The following is a 17,141-nucleotide window of genomic DNA, read 5'->3' on the forward strand; positions in this document are numbered from 1 at the left end:
AAACAACCACTATTATTATCAGAAAATACAGGCTCTAAATTTCTAAAATTTTATAAGGAAATAAACTCACAATTGGACAAAAATTACAAGGTACCACAATAAGACTTATTAGAACTTAAATATCTAATAATAATAATAATAATAATAATAATCCGTGGCGCTACAGCCCGTGAAGGGCCTAGACTGACCAACCGGCTGCTGGCCTCACGCCCACATGTCGAAGCAGAGGTGGACGATCATCCAACCAGAATGGAGGTATCGTGTGGTTAGCACGATGATCCCCCCAGCCATTATAGCTGGCATTTGCAACTGGATTTCGCTACCTATTGTAGCTCCCCAAGTGCATCATGATGCTGGGTGGGCACGGTCCCATAAACTGGCCGAAATTTCATGAGAAAATTTCTTCCCCCATGAGGACTCGAACCAGCGCGCATTCTGTAACGCGAGTCCTAGGTGGGATGCCTTAGACCGCGACGTAAATATCTAATAAAAGTATTAAAAAAAGGTTACTAATAACATTTTTAAGAATTCACTTTTTATTTTAAATTAAATTTTCCAAAATTTGACAATTTTCACACATTATTTCATAACTCCACAACCATTAGAGATAGAATTCTGAAATTTTGTACATTGATTTAACATGCATTTATGCAAAAGATAGACTACAATAATGCCCATTTGTTTTAAAATAGAAAAATTAGGTCACAACATTATGTAAATTTTAATATATTTTATATAGAACAAATAAACAATTAATTGTATTAAAATAAACAACTCTACATGTCTGAGAGTAGTCTACTTTTCAGAAATAAGTGTTTATTACATGCAGGAAAAATATTAAAGATGTCAGAGAGACCATAGCAATGTTATGGTTACCAAATGATGTAACTGCAGAAATTATTTGTTGTTTTTTTAATACTTTTATCAGATATTTAAGTTCTAATAAGTCTTGTTTTGGTACCTTGTAATTTTTGTCCAATTGTGAGTTTATTTTCTAATAAAATTTTAGAAATTTAGAGTCTGCATTTTCTGATAATATTTGTGGTTATTCACGTACTTATACCCTTAAGGCACCAATGGCTCTTTTCGTCATAAGAGTGTTACTGAGGCCCAATCTATTACATGTTTTGTCAAAGGAGGTTATAGTTTCCTTTACACTCAGTATATGATCACTCACTTAAGGTCAGCACAAGTGGCATATCCAAAATTGCTTCATTTTCAGTACAGGTAGTGTCTGGATCTGCAACTCAGTGAGCAAAGCACTTCTGAATTTTTTTTGCTGCTTATTTCTCGCCAGCTATTGGTGACGAAATTCCGCTGCCACACATACTAAAAATTCCCTCTCTGCTTACACTGTACCAATGAAGTGACCCAGGTAACAGTTACATTATCGATTTGTTTCCAGTTTTTTTCCCAAATAAATGGCTGCCCTGAATAATTGATAGCCCAATTAAACAGATTCTCCTGTATTTATTAGTATTGAAAGAACTTGATATGTTTAATTATATAACACATATTGTGTTCAGATTGTGTCAAATATATTACATACAAATACAGGGCGATTCAAAAGTCTCTTGACATTTTATGGAAAATGACATGCAATTGCAAAAGTTCCTATACTTCTGAGACATACTATACCAAAGACTACATTTAGTGCAGTTCAATGTGGTTGCTCTCTATGTCTAGGCAGAGCCTCCATCTTTCTTCTGTAGATTTTGTTCAGCATAGCATGCATGATCCCGTCTGCTGCTGTCGTAATTCCTATAGGGTGTCGACCCATAATCGGTACACCGTAGACTTAATGAACCCCCAGGCAAAAAAGTCTAAGGGCATCAGGTCTGGAGAGTGGGACGGCCAAATTTTGTCCACCTATTGGGAAAGTGTTCATTCAGGTATTCTCTTACAATTAGGGCAAAATGGGGTGCTGCACCATCTTGCTGGAAAACAACGGTGTCTGTTATTCCATCCTGTTCCAGCTGGGGTACCAAGAAGTGTTGTAGCATGTCAAGAAAGGTATTCCCTGTAATTCTGTGGTGTTCGGGTAAAGGGGTATAAGTCATTTTTTTTGTCCAGATGGAATTTTGTTCCCCAGATGAACACAAAAGTTAAATTATACAAGTGAGTGTGCAAAAATCAAAGAATACAAGCAGTTGATGTGTTTTATTTGTGTAGAAAATTATTTGTAATAAGGGTTCCAAGTTTAATTTTCATTTATCTCCGGACTCATTTTTATGACATCTCCCTTTACCCAAACACCACAGAATTGTTCACTCAGCTAACATAAACGGCCCTTCATCACTGAACAGCAGATTGTTCATCAGGTTTTCATTCTCGACTGCATCTAACAAGTCAAAACACATTGCTTGTGAGCTGCAAAATCCTCAGGTTCAAGCTTGTGCATTATCCGGATGTGATATGGCGTATAGCGTAAGGTATGCCACACAGTGCTTTGTGAAACATCAAGCTCCCTCCTCAGTCTCCTCGTAGAAGCGGTGGGACTCCATGTGATGGCATCCTGTATGGCTTGCACTGTTTGTGGTGTTGTAGCCGGTCTCCCCGAACGCTCCTCATCTGCAAAATTGTCAGTTCGTTGGAATTTCTTTACCAGATCTCTGATAGCTTGCCTGCTAGGCCCCGGTTTCCTGAATCTTCTCTCGAAATCTTGCTGGACCTATTCGTAGGTCATTCCACATAATCGAACTGAAACGACTGCTATTCTTGCTTGTATGGTGAGCATTCTTTCCAATTATATAAAAAAGAAATCCATGCATTAGAGATATAAGGGAAATGTCAAGAGACTTTTATATTTTGCTGAAACCAGTTTTATTCAGAAATTCAATGTACTATTACTCATTTTCTTTTTCTTGTGACCTATGCCTTCCATATCCTGTCTTAATGTAGATGTTTAACAGTAAAGTAGTAAGTATTTGTGTGACTTTAATTTTGACTTTTTGTTTCTGTACCTACTTCTTAATGAACCACATATTTTAAGTGTGTTGTGAGTATGATCTTTTCTATGCACATTCCTATAATCTGATGGGGCACAGTTATAGAATTTTGCCACAAACTTGACAGTCATGGATTCGATTTCCAATGAGATGGATTTTCTCTCTTGTGGGTACATTATGCTCTGGGATTAATTTAGCCTCGAACGGAAATAAATACCAAGACTATTTCCTTTGAAGCAAAAGTGGTCAGCATATAGGGCTGACACGCCCATTGCTATTCAGTGCTGATTACCACATCAATACAGTATAGAGTGAAGACTGTGAACTATTTTTTAAAGTCTATCCTGTTAAAAGAATAAGAATTTCTGAATAAACACTACAGGTAATGTTTTCAAATTGTTTATTACAAAGAAACTTTTTTTAAAGCAGAGAAAAGCAAATTGTCAAAAAGTATATAAAGTGAAGAACTACTCTGCAGTACATATAAGGATAACCTTCAAATTTATACAGATGGATTTCTAAATCCTAATAATGGGACATCAGGAGCAGGGTATTATATTCCAAAATATCAACGAAGTTATTTCATACCATGTTCATCCTCCTCCAGTCTTGACACTGAATTGCTAGCTATTGATGCTGCTCTTCAGTGTGTTAATCAAATTTCTGAAAAACCTATTTGCATACTTACTGACTCCAAGGGGGGCTATATTTAATATAATTAAATATGTACCAAACCTATATGCACGTAGAATTATTCCAATTCAGAAACAACTAAGTAAACTAAAAGAACTCCAAAAGGAAATAACATTTCAATGGATACCTAGTCATTGTGGTATACTTGGAAACGAGAAAGTCGATAATATTGCAAAACAGGCAACATATTTGCAACCAAGACCTCTTCAAGTGATATCTCTATCCAATGCTTTTGCTTCAGTAAAGTCTCATTTTACAAACCTATGTATCAACAATTGGCTCTCTTCTGACAAAGAAAAAATTTTACAGTCTGTACAAAAGAAACCAAATGACCTGCAAATGTACAAAAACTTGCCCCGTCATGTTCAAATATTTTTAACAAGAGCCAGAACAGGTCACATTGTCACTCAATTGTACCTACGCCGATTTCACATTTCTGATAATCCTACTTGTCTGTGGTGTAATAATCATGATGAAGATCTGGAACACATTCTTCTATACTGTCCATCCATAAACCACAAAAGAAGTAAATTAAAATCATCAGTACCAGTTGCAGAAGACACAGCCCTGCAGTATATATTGACTACACCCCACCTCTGGCTACTAGCAACAGGCATCTATAATGAACACCGATGAAAATACCCCTCATTTCTCGTGAAAAACAACAACTGAATAGACTACAGTGGACTATAGTGGACTTTATGTTGTCAGCAAACAGCTGGATACATTAAGAAGATTGATTGAAACTTTTTTTTTAATGCAGAGAAAAGCAAATTGTCAAAAAGTATATAAAGTGAAGAATGTAAACTTCATTTTGAAAGTCCAGGATATTTGTTATTCCAGCCAATGTGGTAAACTGTGGTAAAATTGAAATATGGAATTATCCAAATAGACGAACCTCCAAATATCGTATTTGTTCAACTGCAGGTATAGCTACTTGGTGCCTTTGTCTATTTTTTTTAAGAAGACATTCACGAATGATTAATTTTACATACTTGTACATGAAATAGAAATTGTATTTCTCGTCAAGATTAGTGTAATTTGTATCATCATACTTATTTTTGTCAGTGTTAATTATCACATTTATGGTATATGTGTACATGGCATCCACATATTACGCAACAGTTGCATGTTATCTGTGTATGTGTGTGTGCACGCAGTTTTTTTTTTTGTGTTCATGCACATATTTTCGATAGTGTTATGTTTTGTGCAAGTTACGAAATTTGTATAAATATAGATCTATCTCCCTTTAATTTCTTCAACATATGTCATATTACAAGTTTGACGTAACTATGGTTGGTAATAATCAGAATATAATTTGGTAATTTTGCTCACTAGATGGCAGCATATGGCAGTTCACTTAATTAGTGTAAAATTAACGTGCTAAGAAATGAAAACGGTCATTGTCTGGTGATCGAATTAATTTACTAATATAAAGACAATTATTATGCATTTTTTGTAGTTTCCTGTAGGCCTAAATGTATATTTTTTAACTTCAGATACACTTTTATATAATACATATATAGAGATTCTGAAATAAGTTAATAATTTTAGAAATATTTTTCAAAAATATTTATGTTACTTTAAAAATATTTAATGTGTATTAGGCATAAACAATTCAATTTGGATTAATTTAAAGAAATTGACCTCAAACAACTATTGTCTTTCTTCTTGTTATTCATAATTTACACAAGTTCATTAACAAAAACAAAAACAATAATAAATTTGGTAACATAAATAATGTAAATCCGCACATTCCGGAACAATTTTTCCCTCGGAATTATTCAAATCAACTTTATAGGGAGTTATACCTGAAAATCTTGATTTGCATAATACACGTCACTGTTCGTTAACAGAAAACCACAATTTAAGTCACACGGAGTTAGTGTGCACTCGAAGTTGGTTGCTTGACGGTTGTCAGCCCACTTTGAGGTCTGTGGATATAGAGGGAAAAATTGGATCGGTGTCGGTTAGAGTTCCCGAGTAGCTCAGTGGTAGAGCGTTGGTACGTTAAACCAAAGGTCCCGGGTTCGATACCCGGCTCCGGAACAATTTTTCCCTCGAAATTATTCATAAATAATGTGTTGAGTAGTTTCTTTATCATTGGGCTGGATCCTGGGAGCACTCTCATTAGAGAGCGGATTTTCTTTTTTAAATATTTCATCAATTGCTTTGAGAAAGTGAAGTAATTGTTAATATGATTTACAGATTTCAATGCAAATATACGTTTTGACATCATCTGAATATATTCTAATGTATATTTCAGTTTGCGTTGTTTAATTTTTGTAAAGCCAGTCGCAATAATTTCTTTTACATTGAAATACCTCAATATGATTGGTCTTCCTTGAACATGGGTGATATTTAAAGCCAATATTTGCTTCTAGTTTCTGAAGTTTTAGTTGGTACTAAACCACAGCATTCTTAAAAAAGAAACATTTCGAAAATTCTTTGAAGGATCCAGCTATCCTTGTTGTAATAAAATTTTTTTCTGAATAATTATTGAAGACAAGTATGAAATATAAAAAATGTATTTTGTCATTTTGGGGAGTGAGATAGATTTTTATAAAGTACAGTAAAATACCTAATCATTTTCAGAATATTTTTTAGTTTACTCTGCCTTGACTAGTAAAAACTACTTATCTTCCTTAATACAAAAATAACTACTTCCAGTATTTTCTACAGTGATTTCAGGTTTATACAATGTTAATAAATACGAGTCGATTTCTGCTCTGATGATAATGATGATGATAATAGTTTAATAATAATAATTACTGTATAATACTAATATAATATTTTAGTAATCAGAGTTGATATCATTATTATTATTATTATTATTATTATTATTGTTATAGTTGTGGCGTATCTATAATATTAATAGTGTCGTAACATATGCTTTTGAGGGAATTAGCATTTTGATGTGCCATATCCAATCATAGATAATTTATGGTGTGCCACAAGAAAAAGAGGGTTGTGGAATACTGTGTTTCGCCATAATAAAGTACAGTATGGGAGTGACTGCATCAATCATAGGAAATAATATAAAACTTAATAATTTGGAAGACTTACAAACAAACAAATATAGGGTGATCAGACATCCAGATTTCACCGGACATGTCTTGCTTTTTTAATATTTTGTAAGTGTCTGGCCGGCTTTTTACGATAAAGCCAAAATGTCCGGCTTTCTGCCTTTCAACAACTTAATGCACCAAATATTGAAATACAATATATAAGATAAAATCTGAGGTCAAAAGTATGTGTTTCTGTTGTTCTATGAAAAATATGCATTTTATGAATTCTGTGCTCTAAAAGAATTTGTTTTGAAGCAAGATGAAGCATTTTTCTTGGGAACAATAGATTTTCAGTGGATTGAGTACAATCTCAAGGGAAAAAATGGAACTCTCTGCATCATAATCCGCAGTTAATTCCCGATTTACCACGAAAATCGTCTGTAGCTGCATTTAGATTGACAAAAGGCCATGATTGTTTGGCCAAACACCTGCATAGAATTGGAATATATCAGTCCCCTAACTGTCCATTGTGCAACTCAAGCCAAGAAATGGATTCGGAACACCTCAAAATCTGTGCTTCAGTGGCTGACCATGATAATATCTTTGAAAAATATTGGAGTGCAAGAGGTCAAATGACTTTATTGTCAAACGCCTGGCATTAGAAAACAACATTTTTTGAGCAGGTTATGAATGTTGAGTGTTTCCAAACTTTGCTGTATATATGTATGTCGATTCTTTTTTTCAATAGTTATACATAATTCCCATGTTGAAAGAGTATTATTTTCACTAATTAGTACCAATAGTCAGATGAAAGGAACTATCAGTAGAATTAGTAAAGCGTATTGTAACAGTACAATATAATTTGAAGCATTTTACATGTAAAGAATTTCACACCTATTTATTGTAATGTATTGTATTGTATTGTATTTTTTAACATTCCATGGTATTCATACATTGCTTTACAGCTAGAATATGGAACAAGTAAAAAAACTTAATACTATTATAAAGTCTTAATTTATAGTCACAGTCTAGATGAAATATATATACAGACGAGATTTACAATATAGTCTACCAATACAACACATAGTTTTAGTATCAATTTCATGAAGTGTTATTGAATGTCATGAATTCACCTACAGAATAGAAGGCGTGAGAAATTAGGTACTTCTTTAATTTGGCCCTAAATAATCTTATGATTTGAGTTTCATTTTTATATCGATAGGGAGGCTATTAAAAATTTTTACTGCCATATAACGCACTCCTTTTTGATAACACGATAGACTTGCTGATGGAGTATGAAAGTCATTTTTTTGACGTGTATTTATGCTATGAACTGTTGAATTGCAAAGTTTTCACGATTACATAAGAGGAAGATTATTAATGAAAAGATATACTGACAAGCCATGGACATTATTTGTAGTTTTTTGAAAATAGTCCTACAAGACTCCCTAGATTTGGCACCTACTGTTATTATAATTACTCTTTTTTTGTAATAGAAATATACTGTTACTATCTGTGGAATTTCCCCAGAATATTATTCCAAAACTCATTACCGAGTGGAAGTATGCAAAGTATGTTGTTTTTAAGGTATTGATATTTACTATCTTTTGCATAGATCTAATAGCAAAACAAGCTGAATTTAGTTTGGGGGTAATTTCTTTAATATGATTTTTCCAATTTAACACATTATCTATTTTTAAGCCAAGAAATTTGGTTGTTGTTGTTTCTAATAGGGATCTGTTGTTAATTATTGCGCTAGAAATTTGCGAGGTTGAATTTGCACAGGATTTAAATTGAATTATGTTAGTTTTATTACAATTTAATACCAATTTATTGACTGAGACCCAGTCACATATTTTGAAGAGAATTTCCTCTATTGAAGATTGGAATGTGTTGGAGTTATTGGCTGTAATTACTATACTTGTGTCATCTGCAAATAATATGGGATGATCTACATTGAAATCCCCAAAGCTACTGCAGGGCATTTCCTCTTCACAGAAGTATGAACAATGAAATTGTAAGATTAATAGCTTTGGTACTGTGTTTGCCTGTTGTTTTTATTGTTCTCAGTGAATGAAAAAGAATTTAATGTGTTGTCAGGCTTTTTTTTTTTTTTTTTTTTTCCAAAATGTCATGCTTTTTTCCTTCAAATGTTCTGCTTTTGAATATTTTGATCTGGTCACCCTAAACAAATATCAAATTGAGTATTGGATCTTTTCTGGAGATAAAAGAGTAGTGTTCACCACACTGCCTTAGTCATGAAAACATGAAACTCTACCTCCATGCCCCCCCCCAAGCGCCTTCATGGCATGTAAAAGGGATGCCTTTACCTTTTATTGATGTTATAAGTGATAAATTTAGAATAATTTACTGATAACTCTAACGTGTTTCAGATAAGGAACCTGGAGGCTCGCAGAAACTCCTTGGGAATGGCTCTTGACTCAGCAAAACAGAAGAATAACGAGGATTCTATGAGGGAAACTGAATTTAAACTTGTAGAACTTGAAAGAAAGCTATTTCAAATGAGAAGATGCAAGACTCAGGTAGTTTCATTTGCAACAGAAGAGGTGTATTAAACTACAGGGTGGCACACGAAATGTCATACCATTTATTTTACACGTAACACCTATTGATTTGTATTAAAGCTTTACAAAATTATGCAGAAATAATAAATAGGATTTGGAATTTTATCTCTAATGCAGAACATGTTCATATGACCGCCGTTTTGCCTCACAACCTCTTGCAAACGAACCCTTACATTCGTCACCACTTTTCGACACAAGTCTTCAGATAGCGCACGGCACAACTCCACTAGAAGGACTCTGAGCTGCACCACATTTTCTGGCCTCCTTTGGTACACTTTCTCTTTTAGGAATCCCCATAAAAAGAAATTGCATGGATTAATGTCCAAGCTATGAGGCGGCCACATTTTGCCGCACACATGTCGATGTGACATCACATGAAGATCAAACATCTCGTGCAGGTAATCCAGAACGGTGTTTGCAGCGTGTGGACGGGCTCCATCCTGCATGAACCACTGAGTTTCCATAGTGAGACCTTTTGCCATGAGATGGGGGATAAAACTGCTTTCCAACATGGTTTTGTATCGAGCTTGGTTGGCAGTTTCATCGAAGGAAATTGGACCGATGATTCCGTGAATCGAAATTGCGGCCCATACGGAAACTTTTGCCCTAAACATTTCTTTTTCATGCAGCATGCGAGGAGGTTCCCTAGTCCATAATCGAACGTTTTGTTTACTCACAACATAGAAGAACTTTCACCTTGTGTTCAACAGTCAATTGCCCGTTGTCCGCCATTTCACAAATTGATGTTTGTGCTCGTAGCTATGGTTACATCCAAACTGTGATGCTACCTATCGGACTTTCCATGAATTGTGGCATCCACTAGCGCAGTTAGAAACATCGAAACAACAATATTAAAATTTTTATGTGATAATTAAATGGTATGACATTTCGTGTGCCACCCTGTATATTAAAACAACTTGTAATGATGAAAATTTAATTCCAATTTAGAATCGTAAATTGAAATGTGTACCGAATGCTGTTTCAGAATACTGCTCTTGACCCACGGGAAATTAGACGCATGGAAACAGATGCACAGACTCGTCTACTTCTTGGCGCTGACATCGTAGCTACTACATTGTCTTCATGTTTTAGCAACCAGATGGAGCACATTTTTACAAAAGAAAATGAGTAAGTGTTTCTCTTAACTGTAACGGGTATGATTATGCAACATGCGGAGTAGAGGACTTAAGATGAGATTACACGAATACTGTGAGAATCAATTGTCTGAAGCTTTAGTTTTTTACATTTGATTCTGTGAAAAAGAAATTACTTAATTGATTATATAAATAAGTTATTAATACAGAGGATGCCAAAAAAATGTATACACTCTTTAATAGCTCATAACTAACTCACTTTTTAATATTTTTTCAAGTGTGATCGCTTAAAATAATGCATTTTGAATCTTCCGTACATTACTTTTAACACTTGAACATAAGTAATTGATTAACTAGCGGACTTACTCGTGTTAATTATGTAAGTTTGTGCGGCTTACAGCTGTTTCGGTGTACACACACTATTTGACTCCATTTTTCAACACCTTTCAACAATCAAACACATCCACATAACAGGCAGAGAAGTTCGAGATGATGCAGAGATCTAGTAGGCTCTGAGGATGGTGTGATGAAGCACTGAAACAGCTGTAAGCCGCACAAACTTACATAATTAACACGAGTAAGTCCGCTAGTTAATCAATTACTTAAAATAATGGCTGAAGTCAGGCTAAACTTCGAGGAAAGAAAATTAATTCTAAAGTGCTACTGGAAGACTGAGAACATAGGTGAAGTGCAAAGGCGGTTTAGAATGGAGTTTAAACGAGATTTACCAACGCGACTCACAATTGCTCATTTGCGAGATAAGTTTGGAGATGAAGGAACTGTTCAGAATGTCCATAAGAACAATTCCAGAAGACCACGAACATCCAGCAGCCCCACAAGAGAAAGAGAAGTCATCGAAAGGTTTCAGCAGTCTCCTAGAAAATCTGTTCGGCAAGCGGCTCGTGAGACAGGATTTTCGAAATCGAGTGTCCATCGCGTTTTGAAGTGTGCTCAATGGAAAAGTTTTATTCCTATATTAGTCCACGCTCTCAATGAAGATGATCATGACCGGAGAATTGAATTTTGTGAGTTGTACCAAGCAAGTGGTGTTGTTGTTTTCTAATGCCAGGCGTTTGACAATAAAGTCATTTGACCTCTTGCACTCCAATATTTTTCAAAGATATTATCATGATCAGCCACTGAAGCACAGATTTTGAGGTGTTCCGAATCCATTTCTTGGTTTGAGTTGCACAATGGGCAGTTAGAGGACTGATATATTCCAATTCTATGCAGGTGTTTGGCCAAACAATCATGGCCTGTTGCCAATCTAAATGCAGCTACAGACGATTTTCGTGGTAAATCGGGAATTAACTGTGGATTTTGATGCAGAGAGTTCCATTTTTTCCCTTGGGATTGAGTTATCAAATTTTGTTTGTTGAAGTCTAAGTATGTAGATTTAATAAATCTCTTCACAGAGTAATACGTAGATTTAGTAACAGGTCTGTAAGTAGCAGTGCTGCCCTTCTTTGCTAAAGCATCCGCATTCTCGTTTCCCAGGATTCCACAATGGGATGGTATCCATTGGAATACAATTCTTTTATTGAGTGATACTAATTGAGAGAGCATTTTATTTATTTCTGCTGTTTGAGATGAAGATGTGTGTTTAGAGACGATTGATAGAATAGCTGCTTTGGAGTCTGACAATATAACTGCATTCCTAAATTTATTGATGTGGCATAGAAGATTCCTGAGACATTCACTTATTGCAATGATTTCTCCATCAAAACTTGTTGTTCCATATCCAAGAGATCTCTAAAGTGAGAAGAGACAGCATGTAACACCTGCACCGGCACCTTGTTCTCTGGAGATCAAGGCACCAAGCAAAATCCTCATGTGACAGTGGAACACCATGTGAACTTACCAGGAGTTACAGTGTGGTGTGGTTTGTCAGCATTTGGTTTAATTCGATCTTTCTTTTTTTTGGTGGTACCGTGACTGGTGCAATTTACCTCAACTTGCTAAAGGAATCCGCCATGCCATGCATCGAAGAGATGTTTAGGAATGAAGAATTGTACTTCCAGCAGGATGGAGCACCTCCCCACTACCACGCGACGTGAGGGCCTATCTTAACAGCCTCCTGCAGAACAGATGGATAGGACGAAGAGGTAGTACCGGGTACTCCCCTCGCTTACCAGATTTGACTCTGATGGAATTTTTTCTGTGGGGACATGTCAAGTACAATGTTTACAACACAAAACCAGCTACAATCGAGGAGTTGAGAGCAGCCATTGAAAGAGAATGGGCCCAAATGCCAATCAAAATGATTAGGAACATTTTGGATTCCATCGGTCAGCGTTATCAGCTGTGCTTGGACCACAATGGCAAACAATTTGAACACTTTCAATAAATGACTGGTTTCTACATTGGTTCACATTATTTTTAATTTTGAAACTTTTCTGTATCATAATAATTCCTAACGTTGTAGTCATTGAAAGAGTGTATACATTTTTCTCGCACCCTCTGTATATAGTTTTTCAGTATCCCTTTCGTTTAATCATTTTGTGTGATGTTTAATAGTTGCATTAATTTATTTTTATTTGTACGCATATATCAAGTGGCAGAGAGAAGTCAGTTCATCCATTCACCTGCTGCATCATAGACGAGGCAACTCAAAGCCAGGAGGTAGAAACCCTAATACCACTCATGCTGGGTGTCACAACACTTGTATTGGTTGGCGATGCCAAACAGCTTCCAGGAACTGTCCTCTCTAAGGTGAATAACTTAGCCTAACAACATTAAAATTTAAGTTCCTGAGTTGTAATTTATATTATGTTAATTTCAATGAAATACAATGAACTAGAATAACTATTTCAATTTCTAAGTATATCAGAAACAAAGAAGAGATAATTATTTTTAAATATCTGAATACTATACAGGCTATTCCATCTCATATCGACTGAAATATAGAGAAAATTGACCTTGCAATTTTTAAATACAATTAAACTTTTTCTATCCGTAGACAAATGTGATACAATGCTTTGTGCAAAGTTTGAGGCATCAGAACTTCATAGTGTTCAAATTAAAAATATTTAAATTTATCGTATTTTCATAAAATTAGCAACTTTAAACTGTTGTGGCTCCGAAACCCTTTCACCCAATGATCAAAATCATGGTTTATTTTGATGCTGAAAAGTTAAAGTTTATATTGACATGTAACAGTTTTTCTTACTTTTTATGGAAATGGAGAAATTTAGATTTTTTTTCATTAAGACGCCTTTGCCCACGAAAAAATATTTTTAAAATATGTGGTTAGATTCCGCATTGAAAGTACAAATAAACACATATTTTTTTTACTGGTGCAACGTTGATAAGAAAGTATTGAAAATATCAAATAAAGAAAATAAATAGTACGCGTGTGAACTAACCAGCTGACTATGAGGCAGGAGCTAGCCGAGGTAAGCAAGGCCAGGAGACATAAACACGTGATGTGTCGTCTAGGAGTCATGGCTGTGCTAGCTTTATCACAGGGTTTCATAAACACAGGAGTAAAATGAACCCCAACGCTTGCTTATCTTCATCTCTCGGCCAGTGCGTGCGGTACTGAGCCGTTCAAGTCCAGGCGTGTGAAAATAATCTATTTAATACCCTCGATACTTATTGCCATACCATTAAGCAAACAATGCCGAATCCCTCTTAATAATGCAAGGTTTTTTCCTCAATATTTTTTTACATTTTTACAAATGGGCAAAAAGCCTAAAAGTAAGTAAAATCAGATTATCTGTCTCTCTGTATACAATAAAAATAAGTATTACTTCTTATCATAACCTACCAAATGTCAGCTTCAAAATAAGCTCTCGTTCAATGTTCTGCAGTAAATGGTTCCAGAGTTCTGAGCGTTGAAAGAGGCTTGTTTTTATAAAATACGCTAAATTTGTCGCTCAATAATACGAAAACCGTTTGACTTTCGATAATATATTTTTGAAAATGCACTCTCCTCAGCACCTTGTATAAATAGGGAAAAAATTAGAGTATAAAAGAATGCGAGGTTTTTTACTGATCGATTTCATTTGGAATAGCCCATACAGTGTGCTACAGATATACGTGCAAATATTTTGACAAGTGATAGATAAAAGCAATATGAATTAAAAATTCCTCTACAACTTTTTTTTTTTTTTTTACTTGTATGGTGTGTCCAGTATTTAGCAGTATATCTAGGTAGTATGTTTTTCGAATGAATATGTCTGTATTATGTTGCCTACAAAAGAGGGATAGTATCTTTTGAAGACCTTCAATAAATCAGTCACTCTCGGTTCGTTCCTCTAGATGCCTCTCTTCTTCTGTATCACAAATTCGTCACTGTACACAGGATCAAACTGTGCGCAGGACTTTCATCCTGAAAGTGAGGGAGGGAATTAGTCTCTTGCCTTTCAACCGAACATCGCAAGCAATTTGTGAGCTTTATGTCGAATGATAATTGAAAAAATAGTTCTGTAATGATTTTATTGCAAAATATTTGTCACTTGGACAAGTACTACGACACATGGGAGCTTATTAAGGTAAGCGTTCACTACATCGTATCGTACGGATCGGAAAAAGACTATCTTTGCTGTAATTGTTATGTAACCGCGTTCACTACATCGTATCGCACGCATCGTCTCTCGGCATATCCATCCACGTTTCTCGGATGGGCAACTTTTCCGATGCGTGCGATCATGGCCTTCTTTAATACATCAATTTTAATTGGTCAACTGTTACTATTATGTTGTGCCATGTTCAGTGTCGCGCCAAAATGGCAGACGGAAAACTTATTTCGCTTGTAGAAAATTGCGAAGAATTATATAATTTGAGGCGTTCCCATTACAGTAATCAAGTCATTTCTTACATATTGTGAATTTTATTTCCACTCAACAATAGGATTTTATTCTTCCAACAATAATTCCTTTCTACAGTTCACCTTAAACGCTCTCGTCAACAATAGAATTTTCACTCAACACAGTATTCGTTATAGCACTCCACTGACGGCAATGACAATTTGCTTGGACTATTACGAACAACAATGAACTGTTAATCTTAACTAATATTTACAAAGCACTATTTACAAATCAGAACTATCAGTTCTCAGTTCACAGTTCTTCTAGCTCAGTCACTCGAGTTCACAGTATCTCGAACTCAGGTCCCTCCAACTGCGGTCCCCTGCACTCGAACTCAGGTCCCTCCAACTGCGGTCCCCTGCACTCGAACTCAGGTCCCTCCAACTGCGGTCCACTGCACTCGAACTCAGGCCTTCGGATGCTGGCACAGTTGCGGAGCACACTCGAGCCGAACTCCGGTACACAAGACTGGCTTGTTTGCTCTGGCTTTCTCACTGACTGGCTGACTAATCAACTGAAAACTGCTCGAGTTGGCTGGCGTTTCTTCTTTTATAGCGAAATCATAGTTACGAGAAATTTCTACAGGTGTGCAGAGAATTATCTGGATATCTCCACTTCAACGGACTTCTCGAAGAGTCGGGAGGGTCCGTCCCCCCTTTACTCCGTACGCAGCAGTTGCGCGCGCACTCTCTCTCCACTCTCTCGCCGCGTAGGCCCTTTCCCCGCCGCGCGCCGTCCCTCAGTGCTCCGTGAAGCCCGCGCGATCTGCTTTCTTGCGGGACGCTGGTCGTGAGTTCGAATCTCACGTCACTGTCACAATATATATTATGTAACCAATATTTCTTTTGTTTCTTCCTCTTCAATTAAGTCGCATGAAGCAATTACAAATTCTTATTCGCTAACAGTCATAATTAATAGACCTAACCTCAAAACTCCTCTGTTTTCAGCAATGTGAATATCTATGACGTCATGTTTTAAACAACTGATAGGGAATCCGATGAGGCGATGAGGTGGAGCCGTTACAGTGAACACACTGCACTTAAAATATCCGTTGCGTGCGATTCGTACGAGGAGTGCGATACGATGTAGTGAACGCTTACCTTAACATGCCAGTTTGGAACTCAGAATTAACAGCAGTTTATTAACTACTTTGAGACACCCCAAAGTAAATGGTCTGCACAAGCCTATAACTATAAACTTTTCGCTGTAAAAAAAATCCTAATATAAAGAATAGCACGTGACTGAAGTGAGGCTTCATTGGCCGCTATTTGGCGCCATAGATTCTCAGTACATGTTCCCACCTACTGTTGTACATTCTGTTTCATGTTAAACATTTCCCGTTACTCGTCAAGTAGGCCTAACCTCACTACTATGCATTCGTTTGCTTAGAAAACATTTACTTTATAATTACTGTAATTCAATTATTTTAAAGTTAGGTATAAGGTCAATTGCTGCCGGACAAATTGGAGTCATCAGAACTATCGTCGGCAGGATTTATGACGAGACGGTCCACAACAGCGTCAGTTATCCCTTCCAGCTGGAGCATGCGGTCTGATTGACTTGCTCTGAAAAGATAACGTTGAATTCAACTCACTTAACTTATTATATACATTTAAGACTATTTGTTTTTCTCCCCTTTTGAGAGGGTTTCCACTCTTATGATTAATAACCACACACACCGAGGATGCAGAAGCCATATTTCAGTTTCATGTGCTTATGTGAACGCCAGCTTGTTACAAGAACAGACTAATCAGTATTACTGTTGGCATTCATCCACGTTTATAGTACATAACAAAATATAAATGTAGCTTTTCTTTTACATAGCGTTTTACATATGAGTGAAGTTAGATGTTTCATCATATTTAGCAACTAGAAATCAATTTTTTATTTTCAAATAATACAAGATTATGGTTTCCCAATATGAACTATATTTTCCTGCGTCGTGTGAGTGTTTCGACTGGGAGCCAATCACGGGTATGACAGCAACGTGCTTATGTTTACA

General features: G+C 35.9%; 1 protein-coding gene across 1 annotated transcript in view; it reads left to right on the top strand.

Annotated features, from left to right (window-relative positions):
• Positions 1 to 17,141, top strand: part of Setx (Senataxin) — a 92,690-nt gene that overhangs the window by 66,718 nt on the left and 8,831 nt on the right. Inside the window, exons 14-16 of the mRNA XM_069831933.1 lie at positions 9,043 to 9,192; positions 10,220 to 10,362; positions 12,884 to 13,040. Of these exons, the coding sequence (XP_069688034.1) occupies positions 9,043 to 9,192; positions 10,220 to 10,362; positions 12,884 to 13,040 (450 nt within the window). The remainder of the gene's footprint in view (positions 1 to 9,042; positions 9,193 to 10,219; positions 10,363 to 12,883; positions 13,041 to 17,141) is intronic.

Source organism: Periplaneta americana, chromosome 7 (genome assembly GCF_040183065.1).
Source record: "Periplaneta americana isolate PAMFEO1 chromosome 7, P.americana_PAMFEO1_priV1, whole genome shotgun sequence".
Lineage (NCBI taxonomy): Eukaryota > Metazoa > Arthropoda > Insecta > Blattodea > Blattidae > Periplaneta > Periplaneta americana.